The sequence below is a fragment of the Rhipicephalus sanguineus genome, chromosome 4 (genome assembly GCF_013339695.2).
Source record: "Rhipicephalus sanguineus isolate Rsan-2018 chromosome 4, BIME_Rsan_1.4, whole genome shotgun sequence".
NCBI classification, from domain to species: Eukaryota; Metazoa; Arthropoda; class Arachnida; order Ixodida; family Ixodidae; genus Rhipicephalus; species Rhipicephalus sanguineus.
This window is the reverse complement of record NC_051179.1, coordinates 70,023,697-70,050,691: the sequence shown is the minus strand read 5'-3', so window position 1 is coordinate 70,050,691 and position 26,995 is coordinate 70,023,697. Positions and strand designations below refer to the sequence as shown.

At 48.0% G+C, this 26,995-nt stretch overlaps 1 protein-coding gene and 1 long non-coding RNA gene across 3 annotated transcripts in view; one reads left to right on the top strand and one right to left on the bottom strand.

The window, feature by feature from the left end:
• LOC125758055 (uncharacterized) overlaps positions 1 to 26,995 on the top strand; it is a 265,336-nt gene that overhangs the window by 73,695 nt on the left and 164,646 nt on the right. The window lies entirely within an intron of this gene.
• Positions 1 to 26,995, bottom strand: part of LOC119390204 (pleckstrin homology domain-containing family G member 5) — a 161,985-nt gene that overhangs the window by 48,621 nt on the left and 86,369 nt on the right. For both annotated transcript variants that reach the window (XM_049414690.1, XM_037657769.2), the window contains exon 3: positions 9,530 to 9,666. In XM_049414690.1, coding sequence (XP_049270647.1) covers positions 9,530 to 9,666 — 137 coding nt within the window. The remainder of the gene's footprint in view (positions 1 to 9,529; positions 9,667 to 26,995) is intronic.

Sequence of the window (26,995 nt, the reverse complement as noted above, 5' to 3'; positions counted from 1 at the left end):
GAAATCAGCGAAACGAGTTGTAAATGTGGAATTGTGGTGGGGCTTCGTTGTTTGTACACGCGACGATATTGGGGTCGCGTGTACAACGCGTTAAGCGAGTTACGGTAAATACAGCACGGAAACACGGTGCGATGTATTCCCGTACCGCTCCTTCGTTGTCGCTCGTCGTGCTTTTGCCGCTCCTAATTCGAGGGAAAGTACGCCAACACCACAAAAGTCTTTTTTTTTTCTAAAAATTACTACGAGGTTGTCACGCCTTAGTGTTGCCATTCAGCCTACGCATCGCGAACGCGGAACCTGTCGTTCGGGGGAGGCACTGTCACTAGAACTGGGAGTGGCTAAAGCACAACGAGCGACAAAGGAGGAGAGTAACGGTATAATACCGTACCGTATTTCCGTATCCTGTTTGCGTATCGTATTTGCGTATCGCGTTTCCGTAACTTGCTAAAAGACCCTATTCACGTTACACTTGGGTCACGGACTCGAACTTCGCCAGCCACGGAACACACACTGAACTTTCCTCTGCCCTTCGACATCTCGACTGGCACGGGCGTGGGCCGATCAGCTGCTGCGCAGTTCGTGGTGCTGCGTCATAAACTGTGTGCGTCATAAGACTTACACATCGTACTGTGGAAAGAGAGTTTTCCTTTCACTTGGTGAAGATTTCGCATTCCTATCTTGTTTTGCTGCTTTCCTGTGACCGCTCAGAAGTGCACCATGCCTTTACGGACACACTGTATATATACGCACCTATACATAATAACGTAGAACGTCGTGTTATATGTACGTCTTCGACTTGACCATTTTCTAGCCAGTCGTCGTATAGTTACGTATGTATTCCAGCAAGGTGTTTAACGGGGCACGCCGGAGCGTGTTTCCATATCCTAAAGAGTGCAGTAGCGGAACTTCCGGGCTCTGTCACATCCGGGAGGATCACGTGACTCGAGTAGAAACGTCACGTGGGACTTCATTGGTAGAGCAGCACGTCGCTGTCGAACCTGGCTCTGTTTGGCAGCAGTGACGATGACGGAATAGTGAGGCTTTTTTCTAATGGAAGAGAAAACTGGCTCGGAAACGGCCCACCAAGCTTTTCTACATTGTGTATATTAGCTTTACGACCAAGACGGAATATCTAGCAATCTAGCTTTGAAAGCCTGTGCAACGACTTTGATTGTTGCGCCTCCAATAATCTCTTTTAGTTTCGACGGAAGATATATGGGAGCCTTAGACGTTTGGAAAATTCATTGATCAACTGGCCGATTTGGGCAAGGGAGAAGTTAATTTACGGGGGTGGGGTGCTTAACTTCTTGAACAAAGCATAGGTAATGAAAGAAGTTGGAGTGCTCGGGATTCAGCGTAATCATCTTGGCATCCTGAGTTTACGCAGCTGACTCTAACTACATTAGTGTTTCCGAAATACTGCCCCACACAGAAAGGCGACCTCAGAGGGAGGGAATCGAACCAGTGATGTCGCGCTCAACCTCAAAAAAGCGGTTTAACCGCTGAGCCCTTAAAAAATGCGCGCGGTCAGAACTACCCCAGAAGCTTTTTACAGAAACCTTTACGATAACTAAACATTTTGTACCCTCATTTTCAATTGTAATTCGCTTAAGACGTGTGTCATGTATAAGTGACCGATCGCAAAGTCCAAAATGTCATCTGTGCTGCTGTGGGGCCGGACACGCAGCCGCAAATGGTGCAGGCTCGCTCGCATTCAGCCATTCAAACGCGACGGTGCGCGGTAGCACACACAGTCTGAAGATTGCACCATCAAAATGTTTGCGCGCGGCTGTTAGCCAGCCTTTCACAGGGCGCCTTTTCCCGGTTCGCATGACACCGCGATGTAATGTCGGCGGAATATGCGCCAGAGAGAAAACGGTTCTCGTGCCACCAAATGGGGATCTCCCTCCTTCACCCCCCTTTCTCTCTCTCTCTCTCTCTCTCACACACACACACACACACACACACACACACACACACACACACACACACACACACACACACACACACACACACACACACACACACACACACACACACACACACACACACACACACACACACACACACACACACACACACACACACACACACACACACACACACTGTCTCCCCATTTTCTCTTGACCTTTCCTGCGCTTTAGTGTGCGTTAGGCAAGATGGAGGGTCGTTTCCGTTGGCCCAGAAACTCGGAACAAACGAGGGAAACCGTAAGAAAAGGGACAGCGGGAGGTTAGTATAAGCAGTCAGCGACAGACAGACAGACAGACAACGAACTTTATTGGATCCTGAGGAGTTACGACCCCCTAACGGGAGGCCGTTGTAACTGCTGGCCGCGCCCACGTAGAGGACAGAACGCCGTGACGCTCCGCCCTTTCCTGGGCCCTCTGGATAGCCTGGGCTTGCTGTCAGCGAGAGCCCCCTTTTTTGGGCGTCGAATAAGCAAAACGAGGCGGGCCGAAAGGACAACACGACTGTGGTATCGTTCAGCATGCGGCGGCAGCATCAGCAGCAAAGTGGTCGACAAAATAAGGATGAAGCATGAACGGCAAGAAGGGGGGGGGGGGGGAAGAAATGGGAGACTTTGAATAATGTAAAACAAGCGCAAATGCGACAGCGGAGTACCTACCTTTTCGCGTTGTCTAGAGACGCCCTTTCTATAGACGCGTCCCTCCGTTCTTACAGAAAACAGGAGGGCCAAATCAGCCCTGAGGATAACAGGGAGAGACTGGCAACGTAAGGGTAAACAGCGGTTCCCGGCGGATCGAGAAACATCTACATTTGGAGAGCGAAAGAAAGAAAGAAAGAAAGAAAGAAAGAAAGAAAGAAAGAAAGAAAGAAAGAAAGAAAGAAAGAAAGAAAGAAAGAAAGAAAGAAAGAAAGAACAGAACGACACAGTCGTCGCATCTGCATCTGAATTCAGGGGTACGTTTTCTTAGTCCCCCCATGTCCACGGATGCGCACGCTAGAAGAGGCCCAGTCGCGAAAGGTCGGATCACCAAAAAAAGGCGCCCACCTCATGGCAACGTGCAGTTTGTTTCTTGTTTCGGTTTCTCTCGTTCCCCTTTCTTGCTTTGCTATTTGGTTCGTGTGCCTCAGTGGCCTCCCTGCGTGCGGGAACTTTCTTGTATAGATCGATTGGTTTCGAAGCCTATAGAATTATGCGGATTGGGAGACCCGTGTGCGTGGGACGCGGTCTTCACAGCGTTCTGTTTCACCAAGACGACGCAAAACTATACGCCGGGTATGCGATCTAACGGATATCTCTGACCAAATGCTTCAATAAGATCGTGGCTTGGACATTTGTTCGCTGCGAGCTCACGTTTCGAAAGAGAGTGCGCAGTGCAGTATAAAATGATGCTCTTTCTGAAATCCCAACGATCGAGACAGACCGAGAGAGAGACGGAGAAGGACGATGCTCATGGAATGCAACATCAGAGGTCCTCGGCTGCCACTATCGTGAAAAACCTGCATGGCCATTACCTTGCAATTTAAGCAATGACCACGGTGTAATAAACATTCTTACACCGTGGCAATGACAGAGCATGCAGTTCCGTCTGAGTGAACGTATGGCGCAGACTTTGAGGCCCTCTGATGATTAGGGGAAAAAAGGGGGGGTGTGGAGGGGGCGGACACCCCCCCTGCCTCTTCTCTCTATGTGCACGCCTATGTAGACAGGAGACAGACTCACGAGATGACAACGACTGAGAGGCTAACCAGAAGAAGAGCTTATTATTTGCTACCCTACAACGGGACAGGACGAGTACGATAGCAAGGACAGAATGTAAGAGCAAAGCAAAAGAAAAAAAAAAAAGCAAAAGTGAACAAAGCTGAACGAGATAGCGTATAGTGCTGGCGAAGGCATCGGTTAGCTTATGTGGCTTAAAGTCCCGAAGCGACTCAGCCTATAAGAGACGCTATGGTGGAGGGCTCCGAATAATTTCGACCACCTGGGGCTCTTCGCACAATACACGGGCCTCTATAGCGTTTGCGAAGGCTTCATTTGCATAGATCCTCTATCCGCAAAGTCACTCTAATAGGGTTGAACCTTTTAGGGATTTTACGATAAAAGCGGCGCTGAACCAAAGGATTACTTGCTCGTGAATAATTTAAATTAATTAAACGTTTCTTGCGTTTCTGAATGCGTTCCGGAGTGCAAGCAGCGTTATACTACCACGCTATATATCTAGGGAGCCTTAGGCATTCTATACTACCGTATACAGAAGTAGAAACGAACATACACCGCAAAGCTTTCCGCCGGTTACAACTTCGCTCATAAGCTATGCATGAAGGTATACGGTAGTGGATTCTTGTTCAACCCGCATGCGTGCAATGACGTGACGCAAAATGCGCAGTAGAACACGTATAACGAATTGTGGTGTATATCGAACAGTTGTAAAATCCCCTTGAATATATTTTCGATGTTTAAAACATTTGATACGTCGAATTGCCTATATATACAACTCTTCCGTGATTCCCTTCAGATTCGATAAATCCGGTTTCGACTGTAACTTTTTTTATTTTATAGGCACTGTTAACACCGCGCAAAATGAACACCTGAATAATTGACTAGGGAAGACAGGTCGGCAACTTCCAGCTAGAAAAACAAAGCGCAAGTTGCCTCGTGGGTCTGAACATACAGAAGAAGAAGAAGAAAAAAAAAAAGGATAAAAGCGGCACACATTAAGCAATGGGAGAGGTGCATCCCTTGTGGGTACCATACTGCAGGAAGTTGATGCAGTATACATAAGCATACAAAATTTTCTGGCTGTTTTCGTGCTTCGCTCCCAAACCACTCTGACGACCTGTTATTCTCACAACCCCCAAAGAACCCTTTATTCATTAAGCCCTGTTTTTCTTCGCGATCCACCCGCGGGAACTCGTTTGGACGTTGTTTCGTTATTTCGTTGTTCCCCCTCTCTTGTGATTGTTTTTCTTAGCTAAGTGCCCCAATATCTGATGATAGAAGGTTCTTTTCAGTGGGCGAACTGCTCAACTTTCACAGCCGATAGATAAGACGAAAGTAGTCGTTGAAGGCGAACTCAGAGGCACTCACATAAAGAAGGCCGCAGACAAGGCAAACAAAGCCAACTGATTCATTTAGTTTCGGCTCATCCATCTTTCGCCCCCAGCCCTGATTACTTCCTGTTTGTGAGCCACGGCATCAGTTCGGCCTCGATGCGGGACTACGTCACCGATGACAACTAGTAGCTTACTGCGCTAAACCTAACCAACTCGCAACTCGTCTAATGTAGTTAGTACGTGCACACAGTACTCGCCCGATTTGTGTATTGAGTGGGGAGCAAAGTAACGCGGCCGGAACTGCGCACAACGCAGTTCTGCGGCGCAATACCCTTATATAAGTATATAGGTTGTTTGAATGTTCGAAACTTCGAATACGAAATTGATAGCCCTCGCTATTTTATTCTAGAGTTCACTATTTTAAGCTTTCGTAATACGTATTTGTACTTTGTTCGAATATGAATGATAAGAACGCCCAACGGTGTCTCAGTGCGAGAAAAGTCGATGCAAGCGAGGACTGTTTCGAAGTGAGCCTACAACAGCTCATTTACAAATCTGTTAGTTGACCGGTTGTCCAGTAGAGAACTGAAGTACGTGCATGCACGTTATGCACATTGTGGACAAGCCCACCCCCACCCCACCCCTTTTTTTTCGGGGGGGGGGGGGGTCGACTTTCACACAGAGTTTACATTTGAAGTTTGTTCTGACTCGCCACGGTAGTCTAATGGTTATGGTGCTCGAATGCTGACCCGAAGGTCGCGGGATCGAATCCCGGCCGTGGTGGCCGCATTTCGATGGAGGTAAAGTGCCAGAGGCCGTGTACTTAAATTTAGGTGCACGTCAAAGAACACCAGGTGCTCTAAATTTCCGAAGCCCTCCACTAAGACGTCTCTCACAATCGTATCACGGTTTTGGTACGTGAAACCCCAACAATTATTATTAGAAATTTGTTCTCATAACATATTCATTATTCATTGTATCAATGCTAAAAGGTCAGTTTTTACGCAAGCAAGCACGCGCGTGCGCAGAAAGGTGAGCCTTCACCATTAGTAGAGCACACAAGAGCGCTCTGAAATGGTGTGTCAGCTCATCGCGAATAGCGGTGACGTAGGCGACATGTTAGAGACAAAAATTTGAATTAATAATGCAACGAACCGTAGCCATTACACTATTCTGCCCTAAAGATCCATCATGATTTTCTTCGCTTCAGCTTTTTGAAACTCGGCGGCAGAAAAAGCCAAATACAAAAAAACACAGGACCAAGATCCGTAGTAAGTCGGTTCAAATATAGCGCGAAGCAGGAGTAATCCTACGCGCCGTCTTTTAATTATACCTGTCTTGAGACCGCCACGAATAGAAATTAATTAAGCCTTCGTTCTGATTGCGCAGGCAGAGCCGATAACGTTTCGTCAGCACTGCCTTAAGCTCTTGCAGGACACGCGTGTAGCGAAATGGAAGAAAACACAACAAAAGAGTAAGAGAAAACACGAGGCAGGTTCTATATAAGGCAGCCGGACACAAATTACTCAATAGTGCTGACGAGTCAGCGCTTAGTCTTGCATAAGGGACGAAAGATTAGTATGGAATGTCGAGGAAGATTAACGGTATTCCTCTGATATTCCAGCTGCTGGAGGTGTTATTATTAATCACTACGTTTACAAATCGACTCATTGGAGCCAGAAGTGTGCACACCTTTTGTTTTTGTCAGCTGCTACTAGATGAATTATGCAAACAAGATGGAACACTGCTGAACCACACAATTAACCAAAGTGGTCAAACGCAGAGGATACACGTCCAATTACCATTATTGAGATGCACACTGAAAACAGTGAAAATTATCATAGGTGTGAGCAGGGTTTTTATTAGGGGGAGGCCATGTTTTACCACAGCGCCCCCATATGGGTCCAGTCCGAACGAAAAGAAGCTTCGGAATGGATGAAAGACTGAAAATTACAGCGATGACGTGCCTATCACAACGACCTGTCATTGGACCTCGGCTTTCTGGTGGTGAAGAAGGGAAGTAAACGTGCTTGGAATGAACATCAAGAGTCCACGCCCGACATTACCGTCAAGAACATGCATATCCATAAATCTGCAATCACGAGAAAGGTCGGACTGAGTAAAACAGACGTGACGCCCCCCTTCGTGGGATAAAGAGGGAGGGGGGGGGGCGTCCCCCCCCCCCCCTTGCCACTCCCCTTTCAGACTTCACCGAAAAAAATTGGCGAAGCTTGCGCTAAGTCGAGCGAGGCTTGGACCAGCGAAACTGGACGAATGTGAAGTGTAACCTGGTTACTTCTAGGTTGTTGCTAGGTTAGTGACGACAAGGATGTCCAAACTCCAGAATCGAGCGTTCGCCATTGTCATGAACGACCCTTTCTTCATCTCTGCCTTTTTTCTCTCATTCTTTCTCTTTATATCTCTATTGATCTTTCCATTGTGTTCTATTTCGTTCTTTCTCTCTCTCTGTTTTTCTTTCTATTTCTCTCTCTCTATATATTTCGCTGTCTTTCTGTCTTTTTGTGTCTTTATTCCCATTATTTCTCTCAAATTTTCTCTGTATCTCTTTCTTTTGATACCTTTCTCTCCCTCTCTCTTAGTGAATCAGTGGTGAGAAGTGGGATTTGCCCGATTTCTGTGGCTTTCTTTTTTTTTTTTTCGCAAGGTGCAAGATGGTGGGCGCGACTGTATCGCTGAACAGCCCACGTATTCCCACAGCGTATCGCGTTCACCTCGTACTTACATACATGCTCGAAGTAATCGAGACTCGTTGAACAAGGAATTGTCACTGGAGCCAACGTTGCGACAAAGCCCTGAAACGCCGGCCCCAGCGACATTCGGAGTTCGACGACGTTTCATCACTTCAGGCCTCCGTATTCCCCCCCCAGCCTTCCTTCTGCCTCGCTTGGAGCTTGCAGTAATGCGAAAGAAATAGGTGCAAGTTGTCCCGCGTTCTTTGTCAGCCCAGCAGCCTTCTTGTTCCTGCCTCAAGCTTGTCCAGCTATTCTTCTCGCTGCTCGTCTACCCTTCCCAAGTACACCGTGTACCCACTCACCCTACAAGCCACCCCCCCCCCCCCTTTTGTTGCCATGTGTGTTTGTAGATGACGCAAGAAACGCACCGCTTGTTATCATTTAGCAGGAACATGCATATATGTGTTCGATCCCTTCTTTCTACGATGCTGTGCTTTCTTTCTTTCTTTCTTTCTTTCTTTCTTTCTTTCTTTCTTTCTTTCTTTCTTTCTTTCTTTCTTTCTTTCTTTCTTTCTTTCTATCTATCTATCTATCTATCTATCTATCTATCTATCTATCTATCTATCTATCTATCTATCTATCTATCTATCTATCTATCTATCTATCTATCTATCTATCTATCTATCTATCTATCTATTCTTTCTTTCTTTGTTTCTTTTGCTCCGTTTACAAGCAATCACAGTTCGCAGTATATCACACTCCCGTATCAGTAGCATGTCTAGGTATATATATATATATATATATATATATATATATATATATATATATATATATATATATTGCAGCGAAGCGCGCCCATTGTCTGGACGACGGTTTGTCGACCGTAATCCGGAATTCTTTTTCACTGCTTGGGAAACGGTGACCGATTGCGCAGGCTCCCACGGACCGAAAAGGGTAGCAGCGGCGAGCGGAAATAATGGGAGGTGATTCGTTTCCCCGAATACCAAGCGCGACTGGGTGTCCAGCAGCGCAATACTTTACCGGGCGGAAGGATGCTCCGTGTACGTTTTGTGCGCATAACGGAGCTACCGTTCCCCCGGAACCGAACCTGAGTGGCTACAATTACGGCGGGTGATAAAAGAGAAAAGACGAAGAGATAGGGGGAGATGCATTACAGAGCAAGAAACTAGAGAAGGTAACGCGAGCGCATGCGCGTTTCAGGAAATGCTGTAACAGAGGACTGCGTGCTACACCGTGCAGGACCAATGGAGAGCTGGAGGAATTTGAGACACGCCTTTGTTTGTCACATCGACAATGATGGAGACGACCAGTTTAGACGTGGTTCTCGTGTTCTGAGCACGGCGGTTCGCCTGTTGTATTTACACGCACGTGGCACTCGGCGTTTGCGTATTTCGTATATTATAGTTCTTCCCTCTGCTGAAAAAAAAAAAAAAAGCTTTAACGGGGTGGGTCGCTGAGCAAGCGTTTTGACGAGTGGACTTTGTCTCTTCGTCAAGCCAGAGTGTTCAATAAATCCACCGTGAAAAAAAAAAGAATAAGAAGAGGATGGCTTTGGCCTTCCGAGTCGTCTTAGGGGAATGCATGGGGGACTCTTATGAGTTTTCACTCAAGATGTCAGCAGCAGTAATAGGCGACTCGGAAACATATACGGCGACGTCTCGACGATGTCCCTGCCAAGTATATCGTCTAGGATACACAGCTTTGCGCACAACAGCCCATCGGCTCGCACGCTAACGGCACAAAGCAGTCTCGATGCAGGCAATTCTCTGAACAAAATTATGCTGGCCACTGACCTTTGACCCTGAGCTGCTGGCCGGCGAACTTGTGCGTCTCGTGGCTGAGGTTGGCGGGCCGTCTCGTGCTCTCTTGAAGCACCTGCACGGCCGAGAGGTCCAGGCCCCGACGCTCGAGTAGTAACGTCAGGGCATCCCTGGGTGGAGGGAGGAAGAACAGAGTGCGTGAGGGGTGTGGGCTCGTCGCGTGTACATCGCATACTGGGGCATTTAAAGAGTATGATGACGATTACCTTTGTGAGAATCACATGTGCAGCGTGGCTGTTACCAGTAGTCACCTAGCTTGTTTATTACAATCATGTATTACATCTACTAGTCTATAGCAAGGGGCTCAAACACGCGGCCCGGCCCACACATGACAACCTTCGTCCCAAATTTTTTCCTTTATAAGTATTCATGAGATACACAGACGTGACTGAACGGAAACATTTTTTTTTCGTGAAGCACCCCGTCCGGTCACCACGCCTTAATACATAACCGTGGAACAAAAGCTGTACATTTCAGAATCGGCGTCCAGATTACAGTAATTCAGGAGATCGGTATCTGTATGTTTCTCGAATCCTGACGTCAAATGCCCTTCAGAAATGACCCATATGTGAGATACGGGAAAGGCCTTCTTTCAAATGGCACCTTTCAAATGGAACAGCAAAACACTCCCCCTAATGTTATCATACAGATCTTTGAGCGATTGCTCTACTCCTCCAGGTGCAAACCCAGAAAATGTCTCGTTCCGTGAATCCGACCTTCACGCTCAGCCAAGGTCATGACGGCGTCTCTGAGCTGCGTCAGCGCCGCAGAAAATTGTTCACACATCGCCCTCAAGATGACGCAAAGTTCTCGCCGATTACTGGCCGATGAATTCGCGCCGACGTTTCTCCAGAGCATATGAGCGCGTTGATCACGTACTTAGTTCCACGCGCTTCGCGTGGACCCCGCGGAAGAGCGCGCCGACGCCGCCGAGCAGAGTCCGTACGTTGTCTTGTCATGTAATTGTAGATGCGGTAGTTATGCTACAAAAGCGGCTATCTGGCATCTTCTTCATAACAAGCAGACATGCAGGAAGAAGACGGAGGATAGGAGCCGTCGAGCCGTGAGGCTGACAAGCTATCGCTTGACAAACTTGGTTTAAACGCCTTCCGATGTTGGGGTCAGCGGCGTCGTCGGCGTTTAGCGTTGGTGGTACGCACATCTAGGAGGTTCTTTCAGCGGCTTTGCACAACACCCGCGAGATGGCGCAAAGGGCCCACGGCCGCGCTTTTAGACGGCATCGCCCCGCCTTGTGGCCGTGTTTCGTTGCGTCGCATGCATAGATATTGGACCCGGAGGGCGTCCGCACTTTGGCTTTCCTTGCGGCACGGTGGCGTCCACCGGGAAGCGAAGGCAGGCTAGCGATTGGGAAGGCGGTACGAACACGGTTCGATTGCGCTATCGCGTTCGACTCTTGAAAGCGAAGCTCAAGCGTCCTCCAAGTTTTTTTTTTTTTTCATTGCGATTTCTTCCTTCTATAGCCTTCTTGCTACCGTTGGAGAAATTCCGTTTCTTTCTTTCTTTCTTTCTTTCTTTTCTTTCTTCTTTCTTTCTTTCTTTCTTTCTTTCTTTTACCGCACATGTCGTTTGGGATGGCCACAACGACATCGGTCGCAATGCAACGTCACAAAGGTATTTGAAATGCTCAAGAGGGCCCGCAAACGGAAACAATGTCCGCCAAGTGACAGCGGCGGTTGCAGCCGATAAGCGCGCGTGTATGTCTCACGTCGCGTAGCATCACAAAGTTTATACTTCCCAAAAATCCCCAAAAGTTCCCAAAAATCGATCGATGTGCGTGTCTGTATCGACGACCGAGTGAACGTCGTCTTGCGAGGCGCGAACAAAGACACGGCTAGAATTGAATCGACGTGAGAGAGATAGCAGGGAGAAGAGAAGAAAGAAATGGCACAAGGTGTCCGAACCCATAGCCGGTTTGCAGACAGCTCGTTCCAATTGTCGTGTACGCGATTCACGCCGCCGCCGCGCTGTGTTTGCAGCCACCGTAACGTGTCACATGAGCGGCACATATTGCCCGTGTCGGGGGGCTTACCGTATAATAGTTCGTGAACGAAAAGCAAAAAAAAAAAAAAAAAAGAAAGGCGCGCTGGCTCTGAACATGCGGCGAAGAGAGCTGTAGTGCGCTCGACAGCTAGCTCACTCTCGGCAAACAAGAACGATCGGATGGATACGTTGCGGACAGCGAGGAAAACGTGTATCCGATAAGGGTGTCTCTCGGAGACAATCGAGCGCTCGTGCGTTAACGTGAACAAAAAAAAAAAAAAAAAAAAAGACGATGAAACGGAGGAAACACAATGACAAGGAGGGCGGTATATATCGAACGTGCTGCTGGCGACCATGGCCCTATCCTTATCATGACATGTCGACTACACAGCGGATTGCCGACGTGACAGACGCTGCCCTATTTCCTTTCTTTCAGGAAGACATGTGGAGAAATTCAGGATCAGATGGGAGTATAAACGGTGTTGGGAAGTTACGCAGCGAGTGGTGTTTAAAAAGCACGTGACCAATATCATTATTTGACGATGTTACGTACCGACGAAGACACTCTCTGTCTTAATATATATAACATATATATATATTAAGGGAGAAGGAAGGGGCACACAGAAGAAAAAATGGTAAAACAGGGTAGGAGTAAGAAAAGGCAACGCGTATATTGTGACCTGTGACAATATATATAAGAGTGTTCTGCGAATGCAGGAAACAGACGTTAGATTCGGGTTGTTTCAGTGAATGCGGAAACCACGATATGATTGAGGCACGCCGCATAGGATAGAATGCGCGGGGCGAGAAGGAGGAGGGGGGGGGGGCGGCGCCAGATTAATTCAGGCCACCTTGCACCTAACTTTAGGCACACTATAGGACCACCATTAGGTATCGTCGAAGCCATCGGTCTTTGTAAATTTTTACTAAGCATTTAAACGACGGTGTATACATTCCTTACACTCACGTGGTGCTTGTCTGTCTTTGAAGAAATTTATATTGAAAGTTTACAGCCAATATCGTGCGTGAAATTACGAGACCCACGGGATTTTCGGAAAAAGGTTGTGTTCTTGCGAAGAAGCGGGGTCATAAATTCTCGGAATTAAAAATGTTTAAGTTGCGACATGCGTAGTGACTTAGAGCAGAGCAGATAGTTGTCGCCGTCTCGTGAATATATATATATATATATATATATATATATATATATATATATATATTAGATATATATATATATATATATATATATATATATATATGAACAGAATAAGTGCACATCCTCAATCCAATGAGGGGCAGTAGACGAAACAGGGGCTTGCTGTGAGGAAGTTATGGCTTGGTGCAACTGCGTGTATATATGATTCAGCCTTCGCTGTATTTGAATGAGGACGATAATGTCCTCGCGAGCGTAACATATATCACGGCGAGAAAGGAAAAGCAACGGAAATCCGTCTCGTACAAAAACGCCGGGCGTATACGAGACAAAATAGACAGTTTTAGTTGGGCGTGCATATGCAGCGCTGCGGACGCAGGCTGCCAGCCATTCCCGAGGGCAGCCTGCATGCGCAGAGCTGCTGCGGACGCCTAACTAAAACTGTCTAATAAGAAAGACACACCCGCGCGTTAATCACGCAATGCTGGCATCGATAAATTCACGCTGTACACCAAGACCCACGAGAATCGCTTTTCATGAGAGCATCGGGAAAGTGCGCTGCGGTTCCCAAGTGATTCTTTTCCCGGTTGACTGTATACACACATGCCTCAGGCGCGGTGGTAATTCACGACGCCTTTAATTTATACATGAACTGTGTACAGAGAAAGCAAGCGTTGCACCACTGCACTCGCGGTGGCATGCATTAAGACTGCCGCAACGTGTACATACGGCATACGTGCGAATGCGCTTGAACTAGTACATATAGTGCGAGGCTCGCGAACTCAATTCGATAGCCGCTCCGAACAAGCAAACACAGTAGACCAACCTCGATCGGCGTGCGCATACAAATATCGCAACGGGCTCAATCGTACGGAGAACGATTACGGCGGGAAAGCCGACCGACGCTAAACGTTCGCCGCTCTCGATCGAAACCTTCCGCGCCCCTCTCGATGCATGGGCGCGACCGCGGAGAAATTAAGAAAGGCGTTTACAAAAACTCGATCGAGGGACGGCCGCAGAAACGCAAACACACGCACGATCGAGTACACATACGAGTGGCACGCATGCAAGCACGCGTATACGACCGAAACACATAAACATACGCAAACGAAAGCATATCGACACGAAGAAGTCATATATAAAGCAGACAGTTTGCTCGTGATTTGCTTTGGGTGTGTAAGGAAGGGTCAATACGCAGGAGGGGGAAGCGGTCGGAGCGTGCTTCAAACGAACCTCTCATCACGTGACCACAAACACACACACACCACACACACACACACCACACACACACACACACACACACACACACACACACACACACACACACACACACACACACACACACACACACACACACAGAGACCCAACAGTCTTTCGACAGAGAATCCGATATAGTCTGTTTGTATGGCTTCTTCCTTCCCCACGGGGCTTAATTAGCCTCAATTAGAGATAAGCGCGGGCGGCGCGCCCGTTGTGCATCACGCCGCCCACACTCGCGTATGGCGCGCATGATTTGCAGCGCCTGTTAATTGACCCCGATCGAATTGTCAATATGCGGCTCGCCCACGTGTGTGCGAGATGCTTATACGGTGTCAGCCCTTTAAGTTATTCGTCTGGCTCTTTCCTTCTCTCCCACCGTCTCTCTCTCTCTCTATGCGTGGATCATACTGTATATTTGGATAGATGGAGTTCCCGTAAAAAAGAAACATAACAAGAACAAACGCTGCGGCCGCCAAACGCGGAAGATCTATACGAAACCCACATCGAGTGCTTCGCGGCGGCGAGGCTCGCGAGCGATTGATTATACGCTTCTAACGGAGAACGGTTCCCGCGGGGATCGAGCTCACACACTGATTGCTGAGGAGGCACCGCATCTACGTATATATACATATATACATGGCCACCCTCCGACAAAAGGATGCGCTCACTTCCTATATACAACGCCCGTAGAGACAAGGCTGGCTCGTAATAGATGGCCAGCTCTCGTATAGTCTTCGAAGTAAAACTGTGGCGGCCTTTCGATGGCCGATAACAGGCGATGCTCGAGCGCGCCGAACCGTCTATACGACCAGCGAGTGCACGTTGTGTCAACGAGCGACGCGGTCAGACCGCGGTGCGCACTGACGGACCATCCGAATTCATTAATCTCAATGCGTTCCTCATTGGCTCGCTATATCTAACTCGCTCGTTTCGAATGCATACGTAAACAGGAACACCGACGCCTCGATCATGTATGTATGTATACGTAAAGCCGATTCCGCGACTCCATTTTCGAGTGGTGCGCAAGGGAAGAAAAAAAAAAGAAATGAAAGACAGGAGCATCGTAAAGTGTTATCTTTTTTTTGTGTGCTTTTTTTCATCGTTTGAATGAAGGAGGGGCGTTCGAGAAAATGTTGTATGATGTATCGCATCGCGGCAAGTCGACGCAACGGCGCAATTCAAAGACTCGATGTGTATCTATCGGAATCTATAAGAAACATCTATATTCTCGGAGAACGGTCGGCAAAAAAAGAGGTCATGAAGTCTGAGAGACGAATGGTCGAAGTAGCTTAAAAAACACGTAAAAAACAGTTTACGCGGAAGTATATATTTTATCTGTATTCTAAAGCGAGGAGGACAGGTTGAGAAGGCAGACTCTGTGTTATTATTATAGAAAGAGAGAGAGAGAAGGAGAGAGAAAACGAATTTTAAAAATGAATAGCGGAGAAATTTGCCTATAGGGTGCTACTCCAGGTGGGATATTACGAAAAATGAAATAATATGCTCAGTGCGACATGGCGTACAGCAACATCTTACTTTTTCAACGTTCTCATATAAGCAAAGATCAGTGTTTCTTGCTTACCCTTATTGGCGAAAGGAGCAATCCTCTGACCACAACACGTTGCATCCAGCGAACATCCCCGCGCTGCCGACACAATCCCGCGCGATTTCGACCGACCTGCTCTCTTCGCTTCGATACATGTTTCGTGGGTAATAATATAGAACCGGATGCTCCGAGATGTCGAGGCAATGCTATACACGAGTGCTCACCAAGTCAGCATGCGAAGCAGTCGGTGGAAAAAGGGCGCCCAAGAATGGAACATCCATGTCGACCGCGTTCAGCTGATCCGGCGTGAAAGCGGGAGACCCATATATCTGTCGCACATATATGTGTACACGCATATATGTGCGTGTACACTCCAACGTTATCGGGAGTAACAGATATGCGCGCCCGGTGGCCAATGAAATCAGAGCTCAGCGTGGTGTGAGAAAGGCATCCAGTGATGCACGCTTATACGCGACGCGAGCGTTAGCAACAAGAAAAAAAAGAAAGGAAAATAAGAGCATGCGTCGATGCGCAGGAGCGTGCACATATGAGCGCCAGGACATGCACCGAGCCTCCATTTGCGTCGCACCGTTGCCTCGCTGTCCGCGCAGCACTTCATCGTAGAGTAACTGGATTCACGGCTAGCCCGGATGCTGGAAGCAATGGGCTGGAGAGATGAATCGCGCGAGATTATAAGACGCGCATTGAGCAGAAGGTCGAACATCGCTGCGCGAAACGACGTCGATAGTTATAGGAGAGCATCTCAGCGACGTCTGCGTTCTCGGACAAAGTTGACATTTACCCCTACGCAGTGCATCCTGGATCAAAGAAGATTTCTATTATAGTTTTTACAGCTGTTAACAACGTTAACGGGTGACGATGATGATAGCGCATTTGGGCTTGCCTTTTTATGTCATTAAAAAAAAAGCAATGCAATATTGCGGCGATTTTTTGAAAGTCGAACGTCTTATGGAGTGAGACAAAATTGTATAGTAGTACGGATGTATCATTGCATTACGTTGTTATAAGCCCTGATAGCCAACAGTTAGCCAAAACCAGCATGCATTAGCCAAGGCATAGCCAACATTAACCAGCCTGCAGTTACTGGACATTTACGGTTAGTGAACGACAGTTAGTGAACAGTTAGTGAACAAAAATTAGTGACCATTGACCAACGCTGGCACTGTGCGAATAAGTACGATGTGCCTCAAACAGCCGCCTTGAGACAAGTCAAATTTTACTCTTCTATTGCGTCGAAACCACAGTAAACAGGACAGAACGCCTTGACGAAGGCGAGTCCACTTGTCGAAACGATGTCTCTAGCGTCGTTCTCATGTTCAACGATTTTTCGAGACTTCAAGCCAAGGGAAGACACGCCAGAAGCCCCATATTCGAGGCGCTCCTATGTCACAAAGCACCTTCGTATGCTCATTATAACTTACAATACCTGCAGTCACGGTGGTTGCTGCAGTTCCTAACAATGCCTGTGCACATTTATAGAGTTAAAAAAAAGATAGCGCCCCGCCTTTCACAGCACTTGATTCCCCCAGCGGAAACGACAAGAAGTCCGCCGCCGATTCAGCACAATTCTTTCGGCCGGGCCACTTCGGGACCGCGAAAGAAAGCCCGAGCAGCAGTGCTCGTGTGTCCCGCTTAAGGAGGAGCAGCCGCACCACAACCAATAATACCGCGTGCGTAAGCAGTTACTATACGAGCCCGTGCACCTGCGGTATCGATAGAGAGGGGGGAAAGGAATCGGAGAGGAGGTAGCCACGTGTTCACATGTAAGTTGCACAAAGTAAGAAAAAAAAAGAAAACGAGCAACGCGCGAAACAACGACGTGACAGCGCGGTGTGCGCACCGTACGGTTTCGAATTCGGTTTCAATAGAAAGAACAAAATACGCAGTGCGAAATCGGGATGGCACGTATGGTTAAAAAGAAAGGATAAAAAAGGAGGCCGGGGGGTGGGGGGTGGAGTTGCTTCCTTTGGCGTTTGAAAAGTTTATAACTATAGGAAGAACGGTGAAAGAAGAAGACTGTAGCAGAAACAGAAATGGGTGCAGAAGAGAAGTCCCCGTTCACATAAAGGTCGACCGTGGGAGGACGTCGGAATTGTAAGCGCCGCGTCAGCATCGTCATTGCTGTTGAAGACGACGTCAGCCCGTTTCTCAAAGTTTCTTTCTTCGACGGCGGCTTTCGAATGCCAAGGGGTTCCGGAAGGTTGCCCGAGGTGCGGCTTTCAAAGTCAGCCAGCTTTTACTTTTATTCTTTTATTATCTTATTACTTTTATTCGATAAGCACGTACTGCCACTCGACATAGAGGGCAGGTTGACGGGAAAGGTGTGAAAGGCTGAAATAATAAATACTACCACTACAATATTAATAATAGTATAGTAGTGAAAGAAATTGCGTTGCCCTTCTGTCTTAAATCAGGGTAGTGTTAAGCTGTTCTTTTGTCCGTGTAATTTTGCCTTTCGAGGCGACGCGTTTACTTTTAAGAGAAACCTCCATATAGCGAACACGAATGTAACAGATTATCGGTTATAACGAAGTAAACGAAGAATACTCTTGCCACTAATAAAGCGTCGCGAATATTCGTTTATAATGAATTTTCGGATATAACGAAACCGTTTTCGTGTCATGCGACTCCGTTGTAATGAGGCTTATCATTGCTATAACGTTATTAATTTTGTTCCTTTGCTGGACTGGAGAACGAAAGCCGTCGTAGCTTAATTGGTAGAGCATCGGACACGTTTTCCGAAGGTTGTAGGTTCGGTTCCTACCGAGGGCAACTTGCTTCTTTTTTCGTATACCTAGTTCAATTCATTTCCACACGTGCCATAATTACTACACTACAGTTAAAACTACCAAATATTTTTTCGAAAAAAAACGATGTGGGAAAGGGGGGGGGGGGGGTGTCACCTTAGTTTCGAGTACAACGATTAAGTTTTTTTTTGTTTTTCTGGTCTTGCGAATTTCGGGGGTCGGCTTAGAATCGGGGCCGGCCTAGATTCGAGTAAATACGGTAGTATCCCCTATGCCTTCCTTGGCTTCATTGTCTTCATTAGGTTGTAATGAACAAAAGAAACGAGCCCTTGATCAGTTCCCCTCCTTTCGTTCTTTTGTGCTTCAATCTTGTTGTTCTGCAATTCCAATGTCACGCGTGTGCTTTTCTTAATGGTTACGGCGCTGATCTTTTGATGGGACGAGTTCAAATTTTCTGTCTTTCTGTGTTCTTTTTGGAACCTATACACATGCACTCGTATACACTGAGTTGTGACATCTTTTCGGCGACTCTTTTGAAGCGACAGCGGAGCGTCATTTGTCGAGGCCGATACCACGGCTGCTGCTTGGAAAGCTGCCTTTGTATTCACTCGCCGCGGCGGTGCACCTCTACCCGAATTAAAGGAGAGTGCCTCCCGAGAAGGCTGCTACTTCAGGTTGCTTTATACGTTACTGAACCCCGAGTTCCACGCTCGCCTTTGAGTCGGAACAGAAATCGCGTAGTCGAATCCCTAAAGATAAAGAGCAGAGAAAAGCGTTAAAGAAAAAAGGGAAAGACAGCATCGACGCAAAAACTGCAGGTCGTCTCGAGTTAGAGTCAAAGACTCTGAAAGGAAAAAAATGACGGACTTTGAAAAGATAGCCTGACTCTTTCTTAATGCCTTATTTGAAGACAATGCAAGACTGCTAGAAAGATCCAGGAGGTCATAGCGCTGAAGAACGGTCTAAAATAGTTACGCACAATGGACGCTGTCGAACGTATACGTTGTCGTCTCCATTCATTTCATTCTTGCTATAAGAAAGCCTATCCGTCGCGTCGCCCATCTTCAGAATAAAAGACTTTCGTTCGCTCTCTCCACCGAAGATAAATAATGAAAATATGTGCTTTTATAAAATAGCCACCCTCACCCCTCCGAACCCTCCGAAAGAAATTCCTGGCTACGGGCCTGGATATAGTACATAGATGTAACGGGAACATTGCACATTGTACAATGCACCCCCTGTCCTTTCCAAAGTATAGGGTAGAAAACCAGAAACGTGCTTGGTTAACCTCCCTGCCTTTCCATTTTCTTTTCCGCAGCCGAGATTCTTGGACCATGGACACATGCCTCGATGCCGCAGAAGGTAACCAAGGTGTTGCTGGTGTACGTACTGCCGACAGGCTTCTGCGACCGCATGTATAGACTTGATGTGTTCCCCCGAGTGTGCGCGTGATTCTGTCTTTTCTTCTATCTCTTTTCTTATGTCTCATTTTTCGCCCCTTTTATCCCTTTCCCCAACGCAGGGTAGCAAACCGGACGCGCGCTTGGTTAACCTCCCGGCCTCTCTTTGCTCCTCTATCTCTTTCTAGATCTCTTTCAATCTCTCTGTTCTTATTTATCTGGTTGCAATAATTAGCATCTGTAGGTCAACGTACAAGCAGAGCACACGAAAGGATGCAAACGATTCGCGATGAAGCCGAGACAATTCGTGTTTACCAGAGTGCCATAATATGACAACCCGTGAGGAGAACTGCAGTGTGTAGTATATAGGTCCTCGACCCCAGAACATACACCGACACCCTTCACGCAACGTCGAATCCGATTAAGCTGTATGCATCCCGCAGAATGGCAGCCACGAACATGGGCAGTTGCCCTTCACGAGCGGTAGTAGCAGCGGAACCAGCGGGCTTCGCTTGTTCAAATGCATGTAGCTAAAAGATCGGCACGCTCCTGTACTTATATGTATACACGGACGGCTGAGCTTTTCCCATGTAACTCCCCCACCACGCTGCACGACTCGGAAGTCCATCAGTAACGGCCGTTCCAGGCAGATCTGTTCCGATCCGCCAACCACACCACACGAGCATATATCTCACCGAACGTTCTCCATACACGCGAGAAAAGATATCCCAACGGGACCGGGTGCGTCCGATCATCGGTAATAAAAATGTATATATAAAGAAAACAACAACACAGAACTACTTCTCCTCTGCACTGAGGCGCGCTGGGACTAGCACAAGTACGCGATCGAGAGAGCTAGGTGTGCACCCAGCCATCACATATGTAACTCGGGGATCAAGGACTGCTGCGTTCATGTACCACAGACGGCGCGCAAAGGGAGGCTTCTGCTCGAATGGGTTGACGCTGACGCACGGTTCGCTCGCTTTTCTCCTTGCTTTCTCCTCGCTTGCTTGGTCGCCGCCAAACATGGGTCTTCTGCTGTTTCACAGCTCGCCTGTGCTCTCTTTCTTTCTATCCCCTTTCTCCCTAAGTGTCGCGGTTGTGGTGTCCTCGCGTGAGGGACCTTTACTGCTCCACTTCTTTCCCGCACTTCCCTCCCCATTTCCCTAGGAACCTCTGTGAAGAAGAGGGAACGGGAGAAACAAGGCTGAGGGAAGACGGACGGGAAAAAGACTCTGGTCGTTCCCGAAATCGTTCCGCCCAAATGGCCCGTCGAGTTTCTCGGCAGGCCGCCTATGCGTCATTCGCGAGATGTTCTGATCCGGAGGCTTATTCCTAGTCGTCCTCTTCGCAACGCTTCCGGGGAGCGGCCATCTCTCGACGACGTGAAAACCGGCTCCATGCGGACGCATACGTTGGAACAAGCGCGAACTGTTTGCATAAGCGCAATAAAGTTTTAATCAAATTTGCATTCAGTTGCTCTCTTTCACGGCTTGCATGGCACAAAACGCACACACGGCAGTGGTGGTTAGCGGCACCATGAGATTGTAGTGCTGCCTCGATCCTCCTCACCATGGTTCAGCCACCGCCTTTCGGGCGAGATTCTGGCGGTTTACCCTGGCCATCCAACAAACCTTGAGCCTCCCCCGCGGAAACGTACTACATAATCACCGATTCGCATCCCCGAAACCTCATATTCTATTCTTTACGTACATCCAAAGTTGCATCAGTCGGGCTTTCCTAACAGGTCATGCCTGGCATCCCCGAAACCTCATATTCTATTCTTTTACGTACATCCAAAGTTGCATCAGACATCACCCTCCGCCACACAATACACCTGCACTAGGTTCCCTGGTCACTGCTCACTTTGGGTAATGAACGCGCTCACACAGCATGCGGCCGCTCGAGAACTACGCCAACGACAGCGATACCAACCACCACCAGCGCCCTTCGGCCACACGAGAGGAGGCTAGGTCCACTTCTCACTTATCACGAGGTCACACAGCATTACAACGTACGCCAACGACAGCGATTTGCACGCTTCACACGCACAAATTATATCCGAGGAGGCTCGTCGCATACCAACGCCTGTCCAGGATGTGGCGCCATCCCCACAACATTTCACGCACCGTTTCCAAATTTGCACTTCCTGCACCGCTTATATCCGCCTCTCAGTTCCCTCCCCTCCCACCAATCCTTCGCCTGTCCAGATGTGGCGCCATCCCCACAACATTTCACGTCACCGTAGAGTGCACCCTGCCTACTCAGGTTCCCTCCCCTCCCACCAATCCTTCGGTCCACCCGTACCCCAGAGCAGTGGGAAGGCATCCTTTCGCGAAGGCGCCCCCGAGGGTCTGTCGGGCGCTCGTCCAGCGGCCGGGCTATCGCAGAGGTTGCATAGGAGTCCCGGAATAGGGACCCTCCCCGTTTTCTTTGAATTTTAATAAAGGAATGTTTTCATCGTTTTCATCATCTCTTTCACGATAGCGGTATAGGGCGGGTGCACATCGCCGTATACAGCAGTAAGTGAGGGAGGGAGGGTGAATCCGGGTTGCTCAACCTCTCTCTCTCACCCCCCCCCCCATCTCTTCTTAATTCATTCCACGTAAATACATCCTGGCGTACGGCTAGCAGTACATTCGCGCCCAATATGACTTGCAACATGCTGCTGGTTGTCAAGGCAGCGTCAACACTGCACGGTGGCGCCGACATATAGAAAGCATTTGGGGACGTAAACACTGTCTCGACTAACAGCTGGTATTTCCAGAACCAATTTTACGTTTGCTGGCGTTACAGCATAGGCTTGGTGCCCCTTTAAACATGGTCACCGTGTTGCAACTGATATTGAGCGCCACTGTACATAACCGTGTCGTCGTAGGAATAACTTGAGAAATGTCTCAAGGTTGTGGCCAAAACACTCTACGTGTATCGAAAGTGCCGCTAAACAACGGTGACGACGACTTGCTCGAAATTATTTTTAACACGAAAGTGTTTTATGCCGGGGTCCACCACGGCTCCACTGACGTATTTCCGTCACGGATATGACGTTGTAAAATATAAAGACTAAGAGTGGGCAAAGAAAAAACCAGAAGAAACAGTTCCGTCACCGGGAATCGAACTTACGACCCCTCACTCCGCAGCGCGCAGCGCGAAACGATTCGGCCACGGACGGCACGCTCTTCGTAATGCTAACGGTGAGCTATTTATATACACCATTTGCCGGTGGCGATACTCAGAGATCCGTGCTACAGCGTGTTTTCGTTATCACTAGCGAGATGGCGCGAAGGGCTCGAAGAACGCGCTTAAAAACTCGCCGCCGTTGCTACGAGCGGCCGCCTCTACAGGGCGTGGTGGCGTGGTGGCGTGGTCGCTCGTGCGTGCGCTTATCTCGTGATCGCGGTGGTTCGTACGTCTTGCGTTGAGAGCACGAAGGTCACTTGGCCCATTGCAGCGGCCGCTTTTGCGAGAGGAGCGCGGTGCTCACGCAGAAATAAGTTACAAATGTGACAGTTCGCTCTCATCCTAGGTATGTTCGTTCCGTGCGTCCTTTCTGCTTGAGCAGTGCGTTGCAAGTTTCGAGCTGCTTGCCGTTCTTCGCGTGACATTACAATTTGTTGCTCTAGCATTGATTCCTTCGCCCTTAGGGCGAAGGAATGCACAACAAACGCTCAACTACGTCTGTGAAGACACGTTTCACTTTCGTGTTATACCGATTCCTATGACAGGGGGATCAGCCATGCTTTTTCTTATCGTTTCTAGTCGTCCTCCTTAGTACTTATTTAGACTATAAATGTTCCGTTTACTTCTGTAGTAAAGTGTCAAATGCCGCGATCCGAAAATGGAAAACGATACACTTGCATAATGGCATGTCACGGAATATCTATGAGCTCCTTCACCCACTTCACCTCAGTGTGTAGGGAGGGCAGCACGCCAGACTTCACTACCTTTCGTTTCTCTCTTTTTCCTACTTAACTAATACCACTACTACTACTACTACTACTACTACTACTACTGCTACTACTACTACTACTACTACTACTACTACTACTACTACTACTACTACTACTACTACTACTACTAGTACTACTACGTCACTGTGGCAGTACCACAGCGAACAAAGAGAAGAACCACGCGGGTTCAATTTCCCCTACAACCCTCCTGCCCAACTAACTAGTCCATTTTTTTCGTTCGGTTATGCTGCCTTACTTTAAGTCACGACGCTGTTGCATTTGTCCGTCAGCCCGACATACGAGACTCGTTCAGCAACAGCGAATCCGCTAAAATGTAAACCATCCTGGCCTCTTCGATTCGACAGTGCATTTCGTTTGTTTCCGAAGCGAGGCACCGGATCTGACAAGATCCCCCGCAGCACCGCGTTCAAATAACTGACGGCATAACCATCACATCCACTTCAGCGCATTGCCTTGTACGGCGAGTGAGCATAGCGCACGAGAAACTGTCGTCGTCTGAAAAGCGCCACTTAGGGATAGAGAGGAGACCGAGAGCAGAAGCAGCTTTCAACAAATTTGCGCAAACACTGGCGCGTCGCATTAACATGCAGCTCTACATGTACATACGAAACAAACGCCAGGCGCCTTCGTACATACAAACGAAGCTTATGCTTCGCGACGTGCTCGGATTTGGTCGTACAACCCAACGGGCGGACGATAAGCATCTCCTTATGGGTGTCCCTTCACTGCACGGAACTGACGAGAAAGAGCGAGATGTCGTCGACAGCGTGCGTGCGTGATGAGGAAGCACGGAAATCTCGGCGACTATACAGCGCTATACATAGGCCGATAATGCGACCTCTCACGGCAAGCACGGTCGTTCGGGCGGCGACATTTCGTAAAGCGAGTGCCGAGAATCGAGACCGAGCAGATATGGAGATCGCGAAATCTTTCACGACAGCCGATGCGCGAGAAAAGTAAAAAAACAAAAACGAAAACAATACGAAACAAAACAAAAAAAAGACAAACCAAAACATTGCCGTTACCATGTGGGGCCTAAGCGACGCCGCTCAATATCTCGAGTCCTCGCAATTCGCATAAGGCGCTTGTCGTCGTCGTTGGTTGTATATGTACGTTGGCACACGGCAGGCGCCTCGACTTTCAAGAAACAAAGAAAAATGCAAAAGAAGGTCAAGCTAATGGCGGAATTAGAGAAGACACGTGGAGGTCGTTTATTCGCCAGGTAGGAGCAATTCTAAGGAAGGGGGGTGCTACTATATGGCTTTGCACGCCACTCGCAGTTTCGTCGCGCGAACAACGTACATACATGTTCGATCTTACATCGACTGCTAAAGTGAAACGAATTTCGAGTGTGGATCCTCTTACGGCTTGGGGCTCATCTTATCACCAAACAATAAATGTTATCCTTCGTGCCTGTCTCCTTTCCCTTGTTTAAAAGCACAGCGCGCCTGGTATATACTTAAAGGTGATGAACAGCACGCGCGTTATCACAGTGACACAGTGTTTTTGTGAAGGAAATGAAATAAAGAGAGTTAACGCGCGAGAGGTCATCATTGTTTGGTGATAAGATAAGAAACAAGAGATGCGACGTTTTTTTTCCCCTTCAGAGTGTATTCCATTATATATAACATGGCGGTCAAATCGTAATAATATATACTTTATAACAACCTCAGATTTATGCACATGCCTAGAGAACCTTATAGGTGACCGAAATTTACTCTCTCGCGAAATATCCTCATTCGGGGGCACATCCAGGGCAGCCAGCATCAAGACATACCTGAGGTGTTGATGGGGGGGGGGGGGTGATTACTTCACCCTAACATGCGTTGACGCGGGAGAGAGATTGGCGCTAAATCATGCCAACGGATGAAGGGTGGCATGTCCTCAACAAGGCCGAGGGCTAACGTTCACAGGAGCCGGACAACCTCTTTCCGGCCAAACTAGCGGACATATGCCCTCAGCTATGTCGCGTTCACGTAAGCGTCTGTATTAGTGCACAGCTTAGAGGGGATGGCGGTAAAATGGGAACATTAAATCAGGCCAGAACAAATTGCGCACGGAAAAGCAAGAAGTTTGTTTCCGCTTCTCTTCCCCGCGTCACGCATTTCGCCAGTGATCCACATCGAAATAAAGAGCACCCCTCGGCGTCTGCTCTACATCTATAAACGCATTCTATACTCGTCTACAGTTTATACACCTAACGTAGTTTTAGGGACGCGTTGTTGCCTATATATGTGCGCCGTTGGCTGCTCCTCTTTTATTACGAGGTATAGTTTTGGCCGTGACGCTGTCGAACAACCACAATTGTATACAGACAAATTTGTACACGAACGCATATTCGCATACTCGATGCTAGGCAACAGCACAGTCCGCCACGGTGGTACGGCGATTACGGTGATCGGCTGCTGAACCGAAGGTCGCGGGTTCGACCTCGGCCGCGGCGGTGGCATTACGATGGAGGAGAAATGCTATAGAGGCCCGTGTATTTTGCCTTGTCAGCGCAGGCTAAAGAACTCCAGATGGCCTAAATTTCCGGAGCCCTGCACAAAGGCGTGCCTCGTAATCATATCGCGGTTTTGGCACGTAAAACCCAACGTTATTTTTATTGTTATGCGACAGCACATTTCACGCGACATAGACGTTCGAAAAGCCGAAATATTCACAAGGTAGGCACTCGCAAATGAGGTCCGCACTCTAAAAGCGACACTCATGTACTCAGACACATTAACACAAATGACCCATAAACACGAAAAAACGAGAAACAGGCAACCAAGGGTAGCCGCTATAGCAAAAAGAAACAAACGAATAGTATCAACAACGCCAGCAAGAATTCAAACTTCAAACCGTAGGCGTTAAGCCTTTCCAATGACTTTTTATATACGCTCGTTGGCATACTGCTCTCTGGAGAATTTTGAGGCGTCTGCGCGTGGTATAAAACCACACAAAATTCGATATTTTTCTTTTTGTCCCATGTGTTCAGAACTTGCAGTTCTGCAGGGAGCTGGCGTAACTCAAAAGGTCACGCTTCCGTTCCTTCTTGTTCTTAGCAATACCGTGGCAATGAAAAAAAGCGAAAAAAAAAAAGAGAGAGAGGAACTACGAAATACCGACGACCGCATCGTGCTTATATATAATATGCAGCAAGCTCGCAATTCTTGAGGCGCGTATATATTATACGGCGACCGTCGTCCCTTTTGCGAGAAGAAAATCCAACGCGTTTTTCACTGCATATTACCCACGCGAATACGCTGTCTTCCGTATTTTCATGCCCGCATCTCGGACAGCACGGTACCGCGAACAACGTGTGAACTCAAAAAGGTAAATCGCATATAGTATACACTTC